Here is a 23,120-nt window from a genome sequence, read left to right as displayed (position 1 = left end):
ATTACTTGTTGCTGATGGTGAATATATTTAAAATCCCTCTGGAAGGATTTTCTGTCATCTTCTATTTTTCAGTTTTGAAACACTTTGAAATATGATTTTTTCTACTATGTTACAATATAAGTTGCTTGTCTGCAGTAAGTCCTCAACCTGTAATTAGTCAAGGTTTTTAAAAACTGGTATGTGAGGAAGCAGACTAAGAAGAAAAATTTGGAAATGTATGAGGAGAATTAAAAATTATTTGGGGCAACCCTCAGAGAACACACTGAAGTGAAATCAAGAAAAAACATTAAAAATGGCTAAAAAGCAGTTTGGGCTGAGAAAATCATTATTAAGTACTTTGTATGTTTCAGAGCTCCTTAATTCTGGGGTAGCATTTCTTTGTGCAGTATTCTATTTAATTTTGAGTATCCCAAATTAGTTTATAATATGCTGGTTATGGTGAGGTAATAAACTCAAATTATATTCTCTTCATGAATATATTATCTTTCATTTTACAAGCCAGTTCAAAGAAAGATCTGAAATGAAAGAGGATCTCTTTAACAATTTTATTTCTATTCTTTCATTCCTTGGCCATTTTCTACTTTTTGTCATAATTTCTCTTCTCAGTTTTCCTGCCTAATAGGTATAGCTACTAGAGAGTAGTGAAAGCTTTCAAAAACACTATCTGTATCTTGCTGATTGAATTTTCAAATTGAGAATGACAAATGAGAGAGGGAATGTTATGATAATTATTTTTATTTTCTCATTTATATTTAAGATTTACTTTATGTTGTGCTTGCATTTGAAGACTGTGAGCTCAAGGCAGTATTTTTAACATACTGATGTCCACTTTCAAAAATGTGTTTCTTCTGTTATGGAAGAATTTGGATGTGAGAGACTTTGACCAATATTCTGCATCATAAGTGTACATTGTTTGGTTTTGTAGGGAGTGGATTCATATGTTGTAAATTTGACATTTTCTGTGATTATCTCGACTTCAGTGAAGTAGGAAATCGAATTTCTTAATTGCGAAGTCAAGAAGCTCCCTGCAAATTTTGATTGGATACATATCTATTATTTTCTGTGGTTGTTATGCTGCTTCAAATGCATGATCAATTAATATTTCAATAGACCTAACATAGTTTTATTCTACATATTATGTGCCGTTACATTTTAAGTTCTTAATTGCACTTTTGCATAACAACAGTTACAGTGTTCCTGATTGCATACAACTATTTTAAGTATAATTTTTCTGCCTCTTTTTTAAATAGGGTAGCAGTAGGAAGGAAAACACTGAGCTTAATTCAAAATGTTCCTAAAGTTCTCCTACATGGATGAGTTTACCCCACAGCTTGCCTCCAGTGATTTTTCCCATGCCTGCTATAAACACACATTTTCATCTAGAATGCTGCTATTTATTAGCAGAGCTTAAATGCAATAGATAAAATCCCACTCATTTCCATTTTTGATTAACTTAAAATAATGGGAATTACAGATCTTTCCAGAATTATCAGAAATTCTCTTGTAATTATTGTGATGTCAGGGAACTAGTGACACAGCCACTGACATTTGTGACTGTATTTGACATGAATCCAGAGCTGCTAAACATCTGTGCTAGAAACTGGGTTAGCTTAACCCTAAGAAAACTGATTTTCTGGGCATGGTGCTGTGCAATGTATGCACCACTCACTTGTGCCAGCATAGAATAGCTTGGGCTGGAAGGGACCTTAAAGATCATCAAGTTCCAGCCCATCCTGACATGGGCACCTCCCACCAGACCAGGTTACTCAGAATCCCACCCAGCCTGGCCTTGGACCCCTCCAACATCCACAGCTTCTCTGGGCATCCTGTTCCAGTGCCCTACTATCCTCACAGTAAGGAATTGTTTCCCAATATCTAAATCCTTGCTCTCTCACTAGATGTCCTTGTAAACATCCCTCTCATCTCTCCTGTCCTGGTAGTAACCATAGCAGTTTAGGTTACCTCAGTCCTTTAATTTATTTTCTTTTTCTGTCACAATCAGTGTCAAGTTTGAAAGCAGAGATGGCAATGATTTCATTTTTTCATTAAGGGCTTCTAGGTAGGTTTAAGAAGGAAATGCACTGGTCTGCAGTGCAGGTGGTAAATGAAGGTGTAGGCAGAGAAGACCATTTTGTCAAGCTACAAAAAGGTTACTTTCAAGGGTAATCTTAAATGTCAGCATAAACAAATTTCATGTGTTCTATTGTGAAAGAGCTCAGACAAGCTTACCAAGAAATTGATATTTTGTAATGCTTCATAAATATTCAGTTTCATTCCACACTGTTAAGTACAGGACTTTCCCACTGAAAAGGACTTCAATATGAACATTTAAAATGCATTGTTAAGTATGACCTTCCCATTTTAGATTTGAACATACTTCTTTTCCAGAGCAGGGTAGTGAGTACAGAGTTATAGTTAATATAACATATTTGCTTACCTTGAGCCTTATCTCTACTCTTTCACCATCTATTATTCTTCTACTATTTTTCCTTTATTTTTCCTTCAGTGGTTGTGCTGTGCCATGTGGATGTGATATGCTGGATGAATGTGTTATAAGGTGCTGTGGTCTGCAGCATTAAATGTGGGGAATAGTGTCTTGAGAAGCCCCATCCACTACAAGTGCAGTTGCAGGTTTCAAGGAGCTGACTGGAGAGCTGTTAATGCTCATAATTTTTCAGCTTGTGTCATATGAACAGGGGCCACATTCTTTCTCTGACATTCAGATTTAGAGCAGGATTTCAAACAAAGCTGACACAAATGGCCTCTGAATTAGACATTCTGCTGGCTTTCTTGTCCAAATGCCAAATTTCAAGATAGACTGCTTTTCTGAAAACAAAGAGATATGTGTGGTAGAATGTGCCTTTTTATGGCTAACTTACTGAGACAGAGCAATGCAATTATACTGCGGTCAGTGACTGTCTTTTCATTGGTAATTTCAAGGAAAATTATAGAGTCCTTTTCAATCTAAAAGATCAAATTTTTGACTCGCTCATAAAGAAAAGGAAATGTGCTTGCACTTGCTTCCAGTTGGTAGGAAGAATTAAAACAACAACATTTCAAGATTGTAGTTTTCCCAAGTTTAAAATGACATTGCCTACTTTTAATACCAGTAATGGACTTCTTATTTCTAAATAAGATGCATAGTTTTCATTTACAAAATTTGTTAAGACTTTAGGACCAGGTGGACATCTAAAAATGGGGCCTTGCATGTAATAAGTGTCTGAGAGACATCTCAATGACATATTTACAGTCAACAGGGAGGTTTGGATACATCCAAGAAATAGCCCTCCCAGGCAAATACCACTGAGGAGGCACCTGGTTGAAAACAGCCAATTGTCATTAGTGAGAACAGAAATATGACAGTGATTGCCACAATCCAACTCTTTATTCCTACCAAGCTGTTCTGTAGTCTTTTCCATGGCTCTTCATGAGGCCTTGGACTTTAGTGTGTATTTGGCACCTTGAGAACTTGCCTCAGTCAGACCTCCTGAGGCTTTCCAAGAATTTATTTAGCTGACACCTATGGAACTGGATCACAGTAAAGTTTTAATAGAAAACAGGTGTCTTGCTTCCCAGAAAAATCCAAATTTAAACAGAATTAGGAAATCTCATGTTTAGATACATACTTTGTGACCCAAAATGTGGGTCCAAAATCTGTAACAGCAACTACTGGATGTAGATGATGTAGACAGACATTTGTAACAGTTCCCTAAAAGTCATCTTTTCCCCAGGCTCCAAGTTAAGTACTGGAATTATCCTCTTCTGATGTTTATGTCATTGTGGTGCCATTCACTTCTTGTGATCTACGTGACTTGTGTTTTTTTAAGGCAAAACAGTGGATCAGCAAAACTTTAAATCTCAAAACAATGTTTCTGAGCTGAGCACTTGCATTTCCTGAATTTACAAAAATGTGCCTACGAATGTGGCATTTTTCCATTTATCAACTAACTGTGTACTATGAATAGTGAATATAATGCTTATGAATTAGTACTCTCTTTGTTCTCATATTTGCCATGTATGGCTGTCTGACAGCAGCAACTGTGCCTTCTGAGCACAGATTCTGTGGGAAATCACTTTTAGTACATTCAGCCTGTGGCATTCTGACAGACCTTTAGCTGAAGGTTTACATCCAAGTTCAGAATGATCTGCATCATTCCACCACTCTTGATTTTGCAGAGCACTATAGCAGGAATGATATCACTGTTTCAGAGAGTCAGGTTTTGTCAGAGTATGATTATAAATATATAGAGAGATATGTGTTATCAGAATATGGGTATATTTAATGCTTTATGCGTATATACTGAAAATACTTCAATATTCCCCAGGGAAACTAATGTATTCTAAACAAATGTATAATATTGGCATTAAATAAAACTTTCAATGTGTAATTTAAGAAGCACTGTTTTATATCTAAGTGAAATACCTGTCCAACACTTAAAAGCATAGAAGTATATATTTACTGGTATATAACTGACATGGTACAGAATACTGATAATTTGAAGGCCAATTTTATGGCTTCTAGTTATCTGGTTAGGGTAAATTACTTTACTGATGGTAGACTTTACCCTGTCTACATATTCATAGTTGACATATATCCTTACATCTCTTCTGTGGCATCCAATACCTCTACTGATGGAGTTATGGCTTCTACTTTTCTTGGATTTTTTCTGAAGTTTTATTTTTTATCCTTTCCAGTCCCCATATTATTTTTCCCTTTTGCACTTGAAGCATTTGCTATGATTAATAAGACCAAGAGAAAGCTGGCAACTGAATTTGTGGAGTTTTATGGTTGTATGGGTAAGAATTATGAAGGAAATCTAGAGAAATGCATAGAAGCCAATCAGGGGAAAAACATTTGCTAAATAAATGTTTAAGCATATTTGTAATACTAATGCTTGCATGCTAATTGCCCAAAAATACCATCTAACCAATTGAAGTACAGTCATTTTGATTTGCATTCATTATGTAAATCAAAAGCCCAGTCAGTCAGAAGAGAATGAATTACATAATAGAAAGTAAGACTAAGGTTATGATTCAGTGTTTGCAAGGCACCTCTGCTCCCTGACTAGTGAGATATTTCTACTGCACTGTAATATTATGAGCCCTGGCCTTAATTTACTAGATATAAATTTGCATTCATATACATATAATCAGGTTAACTTAGAACACCATCAAATACATCTTTTGGAAGCTTTAAAGAATTTCTTTCCATTCATCTGATGGACTCAAATGTTTAAAAATGTTTAAAAAGGTGTAGTTTAGAAGGATTAGATAGTACAGGACATCATGTTGATCATCTTTTCAGATACATTTCTGACTTGGATTTTTTTTAAAAAACTTTTTTAGCAAAGTCTTTTGTATCACATCATATCTGGTTGTCTTGTAAGCTGTGATTTTACCTATAAATGTAAGTCTTAAAGTGAAAAGAATTTTGCAAGAACTGTCAGAAATGATTTTTACTTGCTCCAGTCATATGGCTGATGTTCTTCCTAAAGCCTCAATTTTTCAGATATGTCACTTAACACATTAAAACCAATAAAAGTTGTTTCTGCTGCTTGTATGGGGCAGTCATTTAAGTATTTTCCATGGCTGCTTATGTCAATAGCACAAAGAGCAAAGCTGTAATGATTAATGCACCTGTTGATCTGGGTCCCTGACAATGTCAGACTGCTCAGTGAGTTTGCTAAAGTGAACTTGTCATCAGTGATTGCAGCATATTCCACCAGAGCACAAGCCACTGTGAAAACGTTGTTGGTGATTGTCACAGTTTCAGACACCACCTTGCAGGTGACCACCTGGAGCCCTGTCTGTGGGGCTGCTGGTGCTGTCACTGATCCAAGTTGTAATACTGAGCTGAACAAATCATCCCTTACATTGTCTTTCACCTATCATACCTATATATCAAAAGAAGTGAGGAGGAGGAGACATGAAACAGGAGACACCCACCATAAGGATGTGGGTGTGACAAGCACTGGAAAAAGGAAAAAGAAGCATTTCCTGGTAAGAGAAACTTCTCCAAGATGCATTGCACATGTACACCATCACTGCTCTCTCTTTCCCCTCTCCCTCAGACTGTGTGCACAGTTGTGATAATGCAGTTGTGAGGAATCTGGTGATAGTGTGGCACATTCAGCCCCTGTACTGACACAAGAAGGAAAGGGTATGACCTGCTTTTCAGCAAAGCCTCTTCCCCTGAGTGCTTGTTTTCATGGAGAGCATGTGGATACTATGAGCAGCATATACTGAAGAACTCCAGTTACTTGAAATCTTGCTGTGTTTCAGCATATTAAATAAAAAATTGCTTGAGATATGTATTAAAGAAAGGCCTGGCAAATTTCAACCTGGAAGATAATTTTATGAAACTACTCATAAGGAAAATGCTAACCCTATTTTTTACAACAATGATGCAAGTGCTGTTATGAGATTAAAATTTTATAATACAAGTCATTATTATATAATATTATTAAAGTAATTTGAAAAAGATAGCTATGCTGGAAACATCTGTGATGTGCCAGATTTAATCACATTCACTAAGGCCTTGGTCATTTTTAATTACCTGGAGAGTCAGCACATCATAAAATTGGGGTCATCACAGAGACCTCTTTTGAATTAGCTCTTACCACTCTTCATCACAACTGTCAGCCTTGAGAGAAGCTTCTATTTTAATCATGTCTCAGTCTTATCTGTAGTCTTCATTCCTTCAGCAACTTCAGTGGGCAAACAGGAAAAAACACCTCAATATTTAAAATGGATAGAGAACTAGTAAACAAATAAGTACTCCATGATAATTATATCACAGTTTTGGAATCATATGTTTTGGAATACATTATAAATGTTGTTTTAAATTGCTTTTAGAGCCTTTTCAAAGTGCCATTAAAACTGGGAACTGTTTTATTCTTTTTTTAAGAGAACACATAAATTAATTTGTCCTAGAACTTTGAACACTTCTTTTGTGTGGCTCACATTAAAAAAAAATTCTGTTAGCCAAAACCTTGGGAGCTAGAAACATCTGTTATTCAAATTTGGCTTTGTAATTGTGCTTGTGCACAGAGATCCCCCCTAAGCCATAAGCAGTGTTAGTGCCTGCTGTGCTTGTGCTGAACAATTCCCTTGAATCCAGAATCTCATAACTGAGCTTTACTGGAATCATCTGCTGCCACGCATTTCAGAGTTACAACATAAATACAGAACTAACTTGGAACACAGACTATTTCAAGAAATAAAATTATGATAAGAATTTTTTATTTTAATTAAAGGAAAGGAAAGTATGCTGAAGAAAAGACCAGATGATATCTTCAAGAGCAGCAGATACTTCCAGTATTTAAGAATGGCACCCAAAAGGAATGCAATGCCTTGGGGTTTTGCCCTTTATCATTACCCTTGATCATTTTAGCAAAAGGCAAAATGAGCTTTAAAAATCCCAGTAGATTTATTTATTTAAAGATCAACTGTGGTTCCTATGCATATGGAGTAGGATTAAAATCTAAAAATGTACAGAAACCCCTTCATCTGCATGTGCCTAAAATTTTGCTGATTCTAAATGATTTCTTCATTGTTCATGTATGTGATTTAGCTGATGGTTCAGCACACACTCCTGGTTGTCATTCATCTGTTATGTATTTAGGCTGCATTCAAACAACAGAGTCCAAAGCTAGGGGACTTCTGTGTACCCAGAATAAGCAGATGCATCTCAGATGTCCATCCAGGTTTAGAATACTCCTCTCCCTGCAAGCAAAATCAAACATTTGTTCATTCATTCATTCATTCATTCATTCATTCATTCATTCATTCATTCATTCATTCATTCACTGGAGTGGAAAGGGATCATCTAGGTGCAGATACCTGCACCTCATCTCATCACTTTTGGAGGAAGACAACAGGTATTGTGAGGGCATTTTACAGAGATGTATAAAACAGAGCAGATTAATTATGCTCTAGCACTAGTTTTTTCTTTCTATTAATTTTGAAGGACGCACAGGGGATCAATGGCATTTATTTAGGTATTGTGCAGATTGCCAATTACACCATATTGGTGTAGGTCTGAAGAAATGAAAATTCATCATAAGAAATGAGACACTGCTAGGAAATATTCAAATTGCAGAGTAAAGGCTTTCCACTTGGAACCTGCTATTTCATAAATTCATCTAAATTGCTAATCATAGTTTATATAACTGTGTGACTAGGATTAGAAAAATGCTGCCAATTTCTGCTTCTTGTTTGATATCAGCCATGAGGTAATGAGTCCTTTCAAGCTAATAATTAGCTCAGAGGCCCCAGCCATGCTCTGACTTTTTCTTTTCAGGAAAGTCATGACACCATCATATTTACCTAAAAGAAGTGTCCTTTCTTAGTGGATAAAAATCCATGGTTGTTTTATACTCACTTAAGTCTTAGAGAATTTCAAATTCAGTCTAAGTGTTTTCATTGCTATCAAGTTTCTGAATCTCTTCTTCCTTGAAAACTTTCTCTGTATCTTCTGCATCAAATTCAGACTTCTTTCATATACTGATCTTGATAATTATGCATCCCATGTATTTGCATTTATATTATCTTTTACAATTGTTCCCTTGGCTCCTAAAATTCTTGTTATCAACGTTTTTCTGGTTTTCTATCCTACCCTGCACACTCATCTCCAATATCCTCCTGTAACTGACTTGTTTCTTAAAGCTTATGAATACTCAAATATGTACCAGGAAAACAGCACAATCTCTCTTTTCTTGTAATCTGGAGTCATCAGATTGCCCACAGCCTGAAGCACAACAGAGGATGAAAACCCTGTAGTGTTAGTGCTTTTCTTTCATAGAGTCCTTAGCACAGACATCACTAGAGGAGCACAATCCAGGTGGGTTTCCTGGGTCCTGCACTCTAATGTTGGAATATGTAAAACACCCTGATGCACCAGTAGGGCATGTAACAGATTTGACTCCATATCCAAAATGTTTGACCTATAAGCTTGTAATAAGTCTGTGGATCAAATCATTTAAATACAGGAATAAATAAGGATAAATGGATTGATTTATCTATGAAAAATTAAACTTACAATAGAATCTGATTATTATTTTATTTTCATACAATGATTGTCTTAACATAAAAAGCATAAAGTCTAAGATCAATTACTGCAGTAGCTCAATATTCCAAAAGGTCATTACAAGATTGTTTTAGCTTTAGAAAATGCATTCCCTATAGGTTGCTTGTTTGAGCCTAGTGAGTATTTGTGATCTGATTTCTTGGTTTTCACTGTGACTCCCCTTCATTCCAGCCAAGATCAATAAGCCCAGCTGTGTTGTGTATGATGAAAACTCCTTCCCAAGAGTAAGAAGGAAAGGAAATATGGAAGTGGTTAAGTGAGGTTCTTTTACCCTCCTGAAATGAGAACTGAGCCCTGAAATGGTTGAGTAATGAAGTGTTCCTGTGCTTACCAACACTCTGGGAGGGGAGTCTAATAAAGATGAAGGAAAGGATCCTGCAGCAGTGTTGTACCTGCCATACACAAATCCTGTGCTGCTATTAGTAATGACTTGCTTGTGTTTCACACTTTAGGACTGACTGTATGTGCACAAACATGATTGTCCTGACAAAGAAGACTACCAGAAAAAGCAGAGCCTACTACAGCATTGCGTAGTTATTTCAGGGTAGTTCTGCTGTTATGAAAGTACTTGGGATGTTTCAGTGAATTACAAGGTACATTTCTGTCTGTTTTCAGAGGTCAGAGGTGTTACAAGCTGTCAGCAAAGCACAGCACATTTTGAGACTTCCCCAAGTGGTTGTAGGCAAAATGATGGACCTTCCAAAATGACATTTTCATTAATGCATTTAAGAAATAAGCAGAAGAATCAAGAAAAAAAAGGTTTCTTTTAGAATCAAATTAGAACAGATTGCTCTATCATTTTATAGTCTTTAAGTGACAGCATAGAGTCAATGAAGATTTTGTTTTTAAAGCTTCAGAATTTCTGGGAAAATTAGGTGCTTTATGAACAGCTGCTTATATTCCAGACAAATAAATTTCTCTAATGGAGTTCCTGTGTACATACATTTGCCTCTAAACAGATATTTTCATAGTATGTTTCTCTGAATTCTCTGAAACTTGTACCCTATGTGTTTTCTTACAGCATTATCAGACAACTTTTCTGTATTTTCACAAGGGACTGGTGATCTTTTTTATTACTGGCATGAAAATTTTATTTGAGTTAATAATTTTGGTATAGTTAAGTTAAAGCACAGTTAATATTAAGCTGTATCTCATGCTACTCTTCAGTTTTCCTATAAATTTTGCTACAACAGGAGAGCCAGATTCATTTGGTAGAAAAGTTATTAAATGTTCTTTTTATAAAATTTAAGATAACTGCTGTTAAATTTTGTTTCATTAAAAACATACTGGTTTGCATATTACATTTTACTGTGGCGTAAATAATAAATTAACTTAGTGTTCAGTGTATAGGAGCTGTAGATATTGACATTAGTCATACTGAAACAGAAGGTTCCTTCTAATTCAGACAAGTCCCAGAGGCAACCATCCTTGGAAAATTATTCTTTTGAACTAAGCTACAAAAAATTGGGCAATAGATTATAACCATTGACCAACTAATGGGCTTGACAAGGAAAAATGGATGCAGTTTTTCAGTCAATTCTTCTCATTATGTTTCATTTAGTTTAGCTCAGTGAAGTTCAGACTTAGAATATCAAAATGAACGAAGGCAATATGGAAGACAATATCATCTAGGTGGGAAGTAATTATTCCACCTCTAAATGAAGGAATTCAATAGGTGTGAATCAAAATGGGACATTTTAGAAAGAAAAATCAGTCAGCATTTGAAAGATTTATAGAAGTTATGTCAAATCAGAATTTTGTGCTGAGGCTTGGCTAAGTAACTGTTATATTTCCATTACACAGAAACTGATCAGGAAAGAGGATTTAATGAGTCATTAGTATTTTCTATTCTTTGACATTCAGTAAGAGCTACCACAGTTTACTGTTGAATACTGATACTTCCGTGTCCTTAAGATAGACACAGTCACTGGAATATGCTGTGAAACTCATTTTTCCTCTTTGCAAGGAGATGTAATTTTAGGAGCTGTTCCAAGAAAAATACTTTCACAAAATACAGAAATGAGGCATATATTGAGACAGATCTCAGTCCTGTTGTTTTGTCCTTCTTTGCCTTTGGACCTTCTGGCAAGCAAACAAAAGCCACAAGGCAGAACACCAAGATCCTCAAGCTTGGGTAATCATGTTCTTCTTGCTACATCCTGATCACCCTCCCCACTCACCTGACCTCAAATCAGCAAGCTGCTGGGAGAGAAGTGAATATGGGTGAGGATTGGCAGCAGACATTGTTCTATGCCTGCTGCTCACTCACCACCTCTAGGTCCAGCCCAGTTTTGCTCAGCTCATGTCAACAGGAATCCAGCTTCCTCATAAAGAAAGGCTACAGTTTGAAATTGTGGATACTGCACCATAAATAAATGCTGACAATCTCTTTTTCCTGTGTGACTGCTGCATGCTCTGCCTATGGTTTACTCTCTTACAATGTCTCGCTGAATGGCTGAGGAATTAGACTGCTTTCAGACTAATCAAAAAGTCAATATACTGCTATTGCCTTTTAAAGGTTAACATGAATTCAAAAAGCAGGGCTCAAAGCAGACATCTACAGAGAGCCAAGGCCAATTAGGCCCACAGAATCCTCTAGGTTGCTATTTTGCCTTTCAAAACATTAGTTCTTTGGCAGGTTAAAGATTTTCCTTGTTCCCCTTTTCCCCCCATGTGTTTTCTTTTTTCCCTCTTCATTTCTAGCCTTTTCTGTTCATCCTTTGCTCCAGGACCTCTAGTCATTGCATAATTTAATTTCTATTCCCCTTTGACCTTTACAAAGTCAGATAACTCTGGGGCACGTGTTCATGGCAGGATTTCTTTTTGCACACCAAAGGGGTGTAAGGGTCTCTTCCTTACCTGATGATGTGAAAAAGATGTTTTGATTATAGAGTCACAAAATGGTTTGGGTTCCAAGGGTCCTTAAATATCATCTGGTTCCAACCCCCACTCATGAGCAGGTACACCTTCCACTAGACCAGGTTGCTCAAGACCCTGTCCAGCCTGAGCTTGAATACTTACAGGGATGCAATTTTTGAGTGCACCACAGTATTAGAGGTGGTGTTGATTCCAGACCTGCTCAGTCCTGTTACAGTAACCCTGATCTTCCTTAGATAGGTGCTGGGAAGAATGCATACAGATGGGCAACTTCTGTCTAAGGTCATACCTTGGAATTCTCTTCCCATTGAATTCAAGAGAGATGATGACTCACAAGCTGGAAAGGTCAAAAAGGCCAGAAGGAAAGGATAAACAATTACCCACGAGCAAGGTGGATCCTCTGTCCTGCTCTAAGGGTCAAGCAACCCCATCTACGGTAGGAAACTTGTGGTACTCTTTCTTCAGTCCTAGAACCAGCTTTCTAGTGCCTTGTGGTACTTACAAGATCTGTAAGGTATCCTTCTGACTCCTGCCAGGCCATGATGAAAAAATAGATCAATATTCCTGCAGCATGCACAGGCAGTGCCATCTGCTTCCTTACCAGAACTGCTGCAGGCTGTCACTGCCCTCACATCCTCCCTAGCAGCCAGAGCAATTTCTGGTGATCTGGCACGAGTTAGCAACATGCTCATAGGAAAAGGGAAATCTCCAACCCTTTAGGTTGTTGGGATGGTTTCAGAGCCTGGATGCTGTCGAAGTTCCCTCCGAATATTTTTTACACAGTCCTCCATGAATTATTTAGCACAGCTCAGCACCAGATTTCTTTGGCAGCCAGACAAGACAGTATCGTCGACTCCTGGAACTCTTACCAACAAGTAAGAAGACAGCAATGAAAATATTATCTTTGCTGTAATCAATTGCTTTAGTTGCAATGGACTATGAAGAACCAATATCCAGCAAATGACAGCAGTAAAATATTACCAAGGATCACCTATTCCCTCACTCTTCTCTGCCTTTCATAAGCTGACATGGTGCAGCTTCTCACGCTGCAGGGGTTGGAGTGAAGGGGAGCAAGGCAGAGTAACTATTCTGCAGGTGAGCCCAGGTGAGGCTTGTATTGCCTTACAATCTGTGGGTGTGTCTACTTGAGTGTCTTTAGCAACATGCTGCTGAGGGAAATCTCCCAATGGCCTGAGCTCTCCACATCTGGATTTTCATTGTGGAACTGTTTGGGGTGACATTTGTGTTAAACTGATTTGACTGTGATCTCTTAGAGAACACCTAATGTGGTCCAACTTTTCTGGGCATCCAGTTGGCAATAGCTATAGTCCAGAGAACTCCTCAGGACACACATAATGGGCTGTCAGGTTCTTGGCATCAAATGTTGTGCTGCCCAGATCAATTTCTCTTGCACCATACCCGTTGCTAATTGACCCTGGCAGCTACCACAGTACCTAGAAGCTACTTGTAAGTATAGAATCCATCTTCCCAAGTGAGATAGAGGCTGTGACAGATGTCACATTTAGGACAGCAGATTACATAGATTAATTCCCCTAGATAGTAAAGATCATTCACTTCATCCTCTTAAATGCAATTTATGTGTCTGTAAGTTAAAAAAAAAAAAAAAAGATAAAGTGACTGGTAACAATATATTCCCTCATCATTCTAATGCACAAATTCAAACACTATAAAGTGACCAGAAACTCTAAGACAATTAATTTCTTCCCTCTTACTCTCCAAGCACCCTCCATCATTTGCAAACAAACTGAATTCTTGTTGTGCCAGGACACCTGAGGGATGCATGTCAATGTGGGCACTGAGAAGGGACATTCAAAGTCAAAGTTCAACTCAGGCTGTTTCTATACCAGGTCCCCATTTCCCTTTGAGTACATCTGGACTTCAGACACTGAACCTTTGAATACTGTAGGAAGAAATGCATCATTAGTGTTATTGACTCTTGCCTTTGCTACAGTCTCACATATTACAGTTCACATCACTGAGTCACGACAGTTTGCATTGCCAGGAAGCTTCAATGACGTGCTTAATTAGGCAAATCCAGGCTGAGTTAATCTAGAAATAGGACCTGTATAAACAGCAGAAATTTAGCTTTGTGATTAATATAGCCAATGTAATTTAAATTATGTCTATGTCATATCATAAATCTAAGTGCTTCCGAAGTCTGTAGGCTTCATGCCAGCATTAATTTCTGTAAAAAGTAAGAAATATTTCTCTTGTGTTTGATTGCTTTTTAAACTCTAGGTCTGATATACTCTCAGAAATTTGTCCAAGTCGGCTGTCTTGTGATATTTGATGGAGTTTAAAAATAAAAATTTATGCCTACATATAGTTTGCTTATGTAGGTGAAATACTTTATAAAAGAACATGAGCTATTTCAGAGTTTAAAGATTTTCGTCAAGACAAACTATGGCAAAGTTAGAATTAACTACTTGACACTAACTTATGAAAATACGTTACATTTGAAAGATTGAAAATAGAAGCTTTGTTTAATTTTTCAGTATATGATACATACTAATGTGCACTGAAAAATATTCCAGTGAAGCAGACCTCTCACATTAATCACTCAAGGAAGAACTGATTTTCTATTTCATAGAGTTATAAATCTAAAGATTTAAAGCAAAAATTTATGCAAAAGTTGTTAAATACCAAACACTGCTTAATAAAGATTACTAATACTATATTGGTTATCTGATGCAGAACGAACTCATACTCATGCCCTGGTACACAGCATGATCCTGACAGAAGTTTGTGCTAGCTCAGATTCATGGATTGAAACATCAAATTTTTTTTGTGGATATGGTCTCAATATGGGGCCATGATGCATTTACTCACTGTTAGTATTTTATTTGTTTATCAGTCTGGAGTTTAAACTAATTGAAGGTGATAAACCCAGGAGGTGTCAGGGAGAGGCAGATCATAGAAACATGAAGTCATAGAATGGTTTGGGTTGGAAGGGACCTTTGAAGATCAGAGAAGATAGAATCTTCTGCTAACTCTGGCCAGCAGTGATAAGCCAATATTGCTTGAGCTATTTTCAGATTTGTGGATAAAAAAATGAAGTTTCGGTGACTGTGCTGAGATATCATGGATTTAGGTTTTAAGTTATCAGCTGGGTTTAGCTTCTTCAGAATTCCAAGATACAATGGAGCTTTCTCACATGCCCAAATTTTCTTGTTTTACCTTCTGGTTTTGATGAAGGAACAGGAAAACAAAAAGAAAAGGAAGAAGTGAAAGAGTCTCAGTAAATTAGACACTTAATTCCTGCCAATGATTGGCAGTCAGAGCCTGTACTCACTGCACAAAGCATTCCCAGTAAAGGACCTGCTTGGGCACAGCTTCCACTGCCACAGCACTCCACAGCCACGGAGCACCAGTGGAGCCAGCACAGCATCTGCTGGGGGTGCCTGCACACACAGCCCTCTGCATTTCTAGAAAACAGTGGGAACATGCAGGCCTGGGAGCCAGTGTGACTGTGTTCTGCAGTGTGGATGCAGCCCACGTTCTGTGGTATGTGTCCAGGGAATAGGAAACTAGCACAACTCTAAACAGGGACCAGCAGCTGTGTCACTTTCTCCAGCCTCCATATTCACCTGCTTAGTGTTGGCTGGTGTCATCAGGAAGCATGAGTGAATATTCATGATCAAAACCTAATAGGTAACAATTCTGATCCTGCAGTGCCTCCAGATGCAGCAGTTCTAGGTAATGGTCAAAAGAAGCAACATAATCCCCAGTTTGTTGCTAGGACTGGGCTTCTTCTTTCCTTCTCCTGATTTTTAATTATACTTCTACCCTGCTACTTTATATGGAAATGATACCAAAATTCTGAAGAAACAAGGTCTTATCTCTTTGAAAAATAAAAATCATTATTCCTGCACAGCTGATCCAACGAGGTGATTACTCAGATAATACAGTGCCTTCCTGCCATCTTGTGGCACTGCAGAGTTTGCAACTCCCTGTTTGTTATACTGTATAATTTTTATTTCAAATTCACAGTTTTTAAGTTTCAGATGTCATCTAGTTAAACAACACACACACACACACACACACCCTGAGTGAAATCTTGGTCCAACTAATTGTAGTGTCAAAAATCTTATTGATTAAAAAAAGTTCCAGGTTGTATTATTTGTATTTATTTCAATGTCTTATTATGTCAGAAATGAAAAGAAATTGAAACTAACTAATGTAAAACTGAGTTTCAGGTTAATAGATTAAGTTACTGTTATACTGAAATAATTTGCAGTTGTGTATGAAATAATACCTTGCATTTGTATTATTAATTGATCTATAATTTTCATTTGGGATGCTTTGTTGGTTTTTGAGATAGCTGCCTCCTTTTTCAAGTCTGCCTGAAGAAAAGGGAGGCTGCATCTTTTATATGACTTTAGGCAAGAGCCTGCAAGGCTTGTTCAATGTTCACTTATTTTTCTAAGATAAAGGAATGTTTGAGATTATGCTACTGTCCGATTTCCTGCTCCTGCTTTTAGGCTGGAATCACCAACTCGATCTTTGAGCATGGATGCACCAAGAGGAATTAATATCAAAGCACAAGCTGGGAATATTGAAGCCCTTTCCCAGATGGATATCAAACTACACAGCAGTGATGGCGTGGTGAGTACAAGCCTTCCTTTCCATAACTGTGGTTGATCTTCTGTGTGACTATAACCTCAAGTCTTTTTTTCAAGTTCTGTTAATTTAATTCCTCAGGTTTTAGGTGGCAGGATATTAAAATTATTAGTGCCAACAAAATTTTATGTACATAATACTACCAACAGACATGATGTCGTATAAGCTTAGAGAGATGATTTCTAATAAAACTTGGATACTGCTTAACTCCCCACTAGCACAGTAATTCCCAAGCACCTTGACTCAGAGCAGACACAACCCCAGAATGGCAAAATTTAGGAATGAAGCTCTGCAGGCATCATTAACAGGAGGCAACATGCAGCAGCCTATTTATCCCCTCTGCAAGGCTGTACTGTGCCACTTTTACAACAGAGGAAGTACAGACCAGCCCACATCCATCCTTAACCAGCTGGCTCTGCAGTGAGCCTCAGCACTCAGGCCAGGACAGACCTGGGTCCAGCAGCAGTGCTTGTGTCCTGCTGTTCTGTGTGTGGGCAGGGACCCTGCCACTTACCTTAGAATCATAGGGTGAATTGTGCTGGAAGAGACCTCAGAGATCATCCTGCTCCAACTTCCCCTGCCATGGGCAGGGACACTTCAACTAGACCAGTCTGCTCAGAGCTCAGTCCAGTCTTTCCAGGGATGGGTCATCCACAGTTTCTCTGGGCAATCTGTTCCTGTACATCTCCACTGAAAGAAATTATTTTTTAAATCTAATCTAAGTCTATCTTCTTTCAACTTAAAACCAGTATCCCTGATGAAGGGTCCCTCCTCAGCTTTCTTGTAGGCCCCCTGTAAGTACTGGAAGGTTGCATTGAGGTCTCCTCAGAGCCTTCTCTTCTCCAGGCTGAACAATCCTAATTCTCTCAGCCTTTCCTCATAGGAGAGATGTTCCATCCCTCTGAGCATATTCGTGTCCCTCCTCTGGACTCACTTCAACAGGCCCATGTCTTTCTTATGTGGGGGGCCCCAGAGCTGGTGCAGCACTGCAGGTGGGGCCTCAGCAGAGCAGAGGGGCAGAATCCCCTCCCTTGCCCCTGACCACGCTGCTCCTGTTGCATCCCAGGATGTGGTTGATTTTCTGGCCTGTGAGTGTGCATTGCTGGCTCATATATAGGTTTTCACTTGTTAATACCCCCACATCTTTCTCCTCAGGCCTTCTCTCAATGCTTGTATCCATTCTGGGGATTGCCCCAACACAGGTGCAGGACATTGCACTTGGCCTTGTTGAATTTCACCAATTCTCTGCTAAGAAGAGAATGAGCACCAGCTTATTCCTGTCCTGTTTCTGTCTGCCAAGAGCCTAGGGCTCAGGGAAGCTTTCTATGCAACAAGTCCTGTGTAAAAGGCCGTTCTTAAGCCATTCTTTGTCCATTTGCCTGGACAAATTCAGCTTGCCTTATGGCACACTATTACTTTATTATCTCTAACAACCCGTTTGTCCTGCTTGTTCCCCACACAGCTCTTGCTGGATGCCGAAACCGTGCGGCTGCCCAAGCTGCCCGAGGGTGCGAGGGGCGGGTCCGGGATCTCCCAGGGGCTCTACGAAATCTGCGTGTGCCCAGATGGAAAACTCTACTTGTCCGTGGCCGGCGTGGGCTCCACCTGCCAGGAATACAGCCGGGTCTGCCAGTGAGGCACCCCGCCCCTGGGCTCTGTATTGCTCCCAAAGGGCTTTACTGACAGCCTACTCCTCGGCATTTTGAAAACAAAGTACTCGCAATTTAGGAAACAAATCTGCATCTACAGGTCTGGAATACAGGGTGTAAGGGGAAGAAGAGCACAATCAACATTTTCACTTCGGAAGAATGACTTGAATCTAATTAAGTTTTGTCAGTAACACTTGGAAAACAGCCTTACAGAGAGCATATAAAAATAAAACAAATATGTTTCCTTGCTGAACTGTTATTTGGATGATTATGTCATCGTTCATATTTTTGAGATCCGTGGGTTTTTCCTCTCACTACATGTAAAACACTTACTGTGTTAGTGGGTGAAATTAAATTGAGGGAACTACTTGAATTATTTGTAAGACAAAGCATTATTTGGAGAATTCAGAAAGTGCCAGCAAATGGTCTATGCAATTTTGTTCTTGCAATAACACAAGATAAAAAAACGTGGTATTTGTATAAGTTCTGTGTAAGATATGTTAATTTGCTAATAGCTTTCTATTTTAATTTGGCAACACATATGCTGATTTGCTTCTTATTTGGTTTCATATAAAAATAACTAATGCAAAATGCTCCAGAAGTCATGAAGGCCTCTCTGTGTCTCAAATCCCTTCACTGTACAACAGTGAAATATGTTATTATGTTTTATAATAGCAATTGTTTGTTCTACTGCCTGTACTATCATATTCCTTTTAATCCTTTTTTATTTTGGGACATGCTAATTCAACAAGGCAATCTGTTGTGCCAGCTGGACTAGTAAAAAGAAAAAACAAACAAGTGTCTTCAGATTGTCTGGCACAAGGAACTATTTGGGCAGTGGGAAAAAATCCTTTTATGCAGCCCACAGATTTCAATTAAGAGGAATATTTCATTTCTATCTGCACCTGTTGACTGCTATTTCTGATCCTGTCAGAGTGGGACTGCATCACAAACAGAGAGTAAAACTGTTATTACTTTTTACATTAGGACTTTGTATACAAAATAAATGCTCACCAGAGCTGACAAACCATTTATTGGTCTTGTAAAGAAACACAGCTGCAGACCTGTTCCCCTGTATGGTGTTGCACTGAACATGAATAAATTGTTTGCACACCTCTGGGTAGCAAGATTTGTATTTAGTAGTCTGTTGTTTAAGCCTCATGGGTTTTTAATTCCTTTGATGCCATTTTGCATTTACTTTATGATTTTACTATCCAGGAAGGAGCTATCACACAGTGCCTTGGTGTCTATTTACAGAAGGATTTTAGCCCATAGTGTTAGTAAACCACAAATACCCACCTTTGGAAAAAAAATACTTATCCTTAAAACAGAAGAATCAGGACAAAATAACTACTAACTTTTTTAAAACTTGCTACTTTGGCTCTGGTGAACATAGAAAGAAAACCAACACTCAGATGAGATCTCCAGGTACACACAAAAACCTGAGCTGAGAAAGAGTCCCAGTTAACATTTTCCACTAATATTGTGGTAAAGCCCAGGGCAGTCCCTGCTTCAAGGGCTGCCTTTGCCATTTCTCCTGGAGTCTGATGTACAGAACTGACACTGCCCTTCAGCAGCAGGACACAGCCCTCAGTAATTAATGCTCAAAGAGCTTCAGTAGTGCAAGTAGGAAACACTCGAGGTGAGCTTAAGCCAGTGAAGCAAGGTTTCACATTACCTGCAGAGTGCTCCAGTTGCTGTCACACTGCCTAAAGGAGATACAGGAAGACACACATCTTCCCTATCTGAAATCCCTTTTCTTGGGCTTAGAATCACTCACTCACTCCAGTCTTCAGGAGTGAGTCCAAGGCTGTTGGCCATAAAGAAAAAAAATGTTTATTTCCACAGCTGTCTCTTGACTATCTGTCTGTACAGCTAAGCTCTCAGCTGAGGCACATTTTAAATATTAGCCAGATACTGCAAAATAGTTAAAATCTGCTTGTTCTGCTGACAATAGAAGCACAGCACTTTTAAGTTACAAGTTTTAAACTTTTGTTTTGGAGTCACATTTTCAAATGGGATTTGCCAATTAATTCAGAGCAAGGGATTGAAGTGAGGCTTTCCAGGCAAGAATAACCTGACCCTACAGAGCTAGGAAAATCAGGGTGCACTCCCCTGGCTGATAACACTATTAAGTAGGATGGCACTTCATTTAAATACTGCAGTAACTACCACTTTTCTTCAGGAGATAAATCTTCTGGACTTGCTTCATTTCACAGATTTCTGAGTAGTACCAAAACCTAAAGAGGTCTGCTGTACCCTCAGCACTGCTATCACCCAAATCACCAATGTGATCCTTTTCATTGCTTAAATATCATTCTTCTTTTCATTATGCTACAACACTGACATCAGAAGTATTGTTCCAGTATAGAAGTTGTGCACATTTTTTAAAGTATCACTGGCAACATCTTGTCCTTTTTTTTTTTTCTTTTAGGTGTGGTAGTAGAGAAACAAAATTTATGCTAAAATTACCAGAGTGTAATCAGCTGATGCTACAATTTGAATTAATCTCAATAATCTCAACATAGTTTGTTCAAAATGACTGTTTTACTTGAATCAAAGTTCAGTAAGTAGTTACAGAGTAACAGAAAATTATGGCACAGGGAAGTGAGAGTATGCAGTTCTCTAGTTTATTTCCAAAAGTATTATCCAAACAAAGAGAAAAAAAGCACTACCAGTATAGTGAACTGATTTGTTTGCATAATTACTCCCTCAAAAAGAATTATTTACAGCAGTTCTGGCAACTGGCTGCAATTGTTACACAATGGAAAAATTATAGAAAAACTTCACTGGTGATTGCCCAAACATGAGCTTTTTTTTTCCATTTCACAGTTCTTTAGTATTTGCATTTGTCTATCTTTATATAGCTTTATGCAAAAGGAAATTGCAAGAATTGGAAATTGAGTTCTTGAATAAACTTTATACATTTTGAACAGTCTGCTTCTGCTTTTGTATTCAAATGAAAAACAGGGTAAATCAATGCTTTCATTTTTAAAACAAACTTATTTTTCCAAGACTAAGAAGGTGAAATGTACTTTATTTAAAATATTAACATAAGTCTTGGTCCCACTTAAAAATGTACTTTGAAGAATTTACAAAATGCTTTACAATTATGTTTCATTAGACATCTAGAATTCCTTTATCTTCATCAGTAGTAGGTAAAAGTAAACAAATTTTGGCCATGCCACTGAATTAATAATCCAAAAAACAAACCAAAGAAAATATAAACAGTTTTGATTAAAAATTCATAGACAATTCCCTTCATGTGAAATTTAAAAAAAAAGCATGTCTTCTTCAAATGAAAACATTTACATTGGCTGCCAATTTTACTTATTTTTTAAATATTCCTTCTGCCTTTGTTCCCCAAGACCAATCCAGCCTTTTTCAGAGTTTAGATCCAGCAACAGAAAATCTCAGAGGTGGTACTACCCTCCTCTACTTTAATTGGAGAAATCACAATAGATTTAATTCCAGCCTTGTTTAAAGCAACCCAAGTATACCAGTACCAACTGAATGGAATCCTTATAGTAAATTTTATATCCTGTCTTATAAATTATTACAGTAACTTCACTGATAATGATTTGAGTACAAATATTGCAAAATTGCATGTTTTTACATTATTAAAACATTTATTTTTATTTTGATAGTCAGCTACACAAAAATCTATTCCCTAAAAAAAAAAAAAAAACCCAAGAAAAAACATAACTACAAACAAAAGGTATTTTTCTTGTCACTAATTGCTGAGGGAAGTGTCCCGTGCTCTTTAGAATAGCTGTGTATGCTATTGTTTGAGAGAAAAGCTTTTAAAGCACAAGATAGTCACAAGCCTATCAAGGCTTATTTCAACTGCAGTTCCTTAGATTTAAGCTGCCCAATGTATGGTTGAATCAGCTTCCTGTACCACTGACTTTTTGTTAACTGTAATCAGCTGTAATTTTGGGAGACAAGAACTGAAGCTGCTTTTCCTAGATAAACTGCTGGTACCTGTGGAAGGTAGGAGATAGACATGAATGAAAAGACATTTTCTGCAATGAGAACACATTTAATGTGCAGAACTACTTGTTAAATGCATTTTCGTGGAATGTACATGCTAACATTTTCTTCTACAGACCCTTACTACAGAACCATCACATCCTAACTGTTCTAGGCTTCCACACCTGACTTAGACACATTGCCAAATCTCCCAGCTGAGCCAAAAGGAAGAATCAATTAAGTGTTTTATTTGTTTGTTGTTATTTTTAATCGGAAATTAAATGTCACTTTAAAAATCATGTTTTGTCAGAATATGATTTCCTAGTCTCACAAAGTCTCTTTATTTAGGCTAGCTGTTACAGTGAGTTAAATGAATAAGAAACTAAGAGACTTCCAACTGAGATGCCACTCTTGCCTGTCTCTCTGCAGCCAAATGTAAATTTTATAGTGAGTTTATTAGTTTTTCAGTGTTACTCAAGTTTTCTTTTTCAGCTTGGCTCCGTATTTAAAATTGCTTCAGACCATTAGCTTTCTAAGAACTGGGACCCTTTTCTTGCTCAGAGTCAGTGCTCAACAGTGCAGACAAAAATTAGAATAGTTCAGTGGTTCTACACAGCCATTTTAGCAGTTCATAATAATAATACTGGTAAGGCAACATAAGTTGCTTATAAAACACAGTTATACACTTTGAAGATTTTATTCCTCGAGAACTCACGTAGAAACAGGAAAGTGTTCATGTTACACTTTGTGCATGCTTCCATGAGATCTTATGTTTTAGCTCCATTTAAAATGAAAAGCATGAGAACTGTTTCCTTTTCAAGTATTTTGCTTACCCTGAATACTGACTTAATGCACAAAGTGAAAAAACCACAAGGGAATCTATTTTAAAAACA

General features: G+C 37.7%; 1 protein-coding gene across 6 annotated transcripts in view; it reads left to right on the top strand.

The window, feature by feature from the left end:
• SGCG (sarcoglycan gamma) overlaps positions 1–19,029 on the top strand; it is a 103,129-nt gene extending 84,100 nt beyond the window's left edge. For all 6 annotated transcript variants that reach the window (XM_079298843.1, XM_079298845.1, XM_079298844.1 and 3 more), the window contains 2 exons: positions 16,468–16,591; positions 18,069–19,029. In XM_079298843.1, coding sequence (XP_079154969.1) covers positions 16,468–16,591; positions 18,069–18,242 — 298 coding nt within the window. In that variant the 3' untranslated portion in view covers positions 18,243–19,029. The remainder of the gene's footprint in view (positions 1–16,467; positions 16,592–18,068) is intronic.
• The last annotated feature ends 4,091 nt before the right edge of the window (positions 19,030–23,120 follow it).

The sequence above is a fragment of the Erithacus rubecula genome (genome assembly GCF_903797595.1).
Source record: "Erithacus rubecula genome assembly, chromosome: 1".
NCBI classification, from domain to species: Eukaryota; Metazoa; Chordata; class Aves; order Passeriformes; family Muscicapidae; genus Erithacus; species Erithacus rubecula.
Note: the sequence above shows the minus strand (reverse complement) of the source record. Positions and strands in the feature narration are given on the sequence as shown.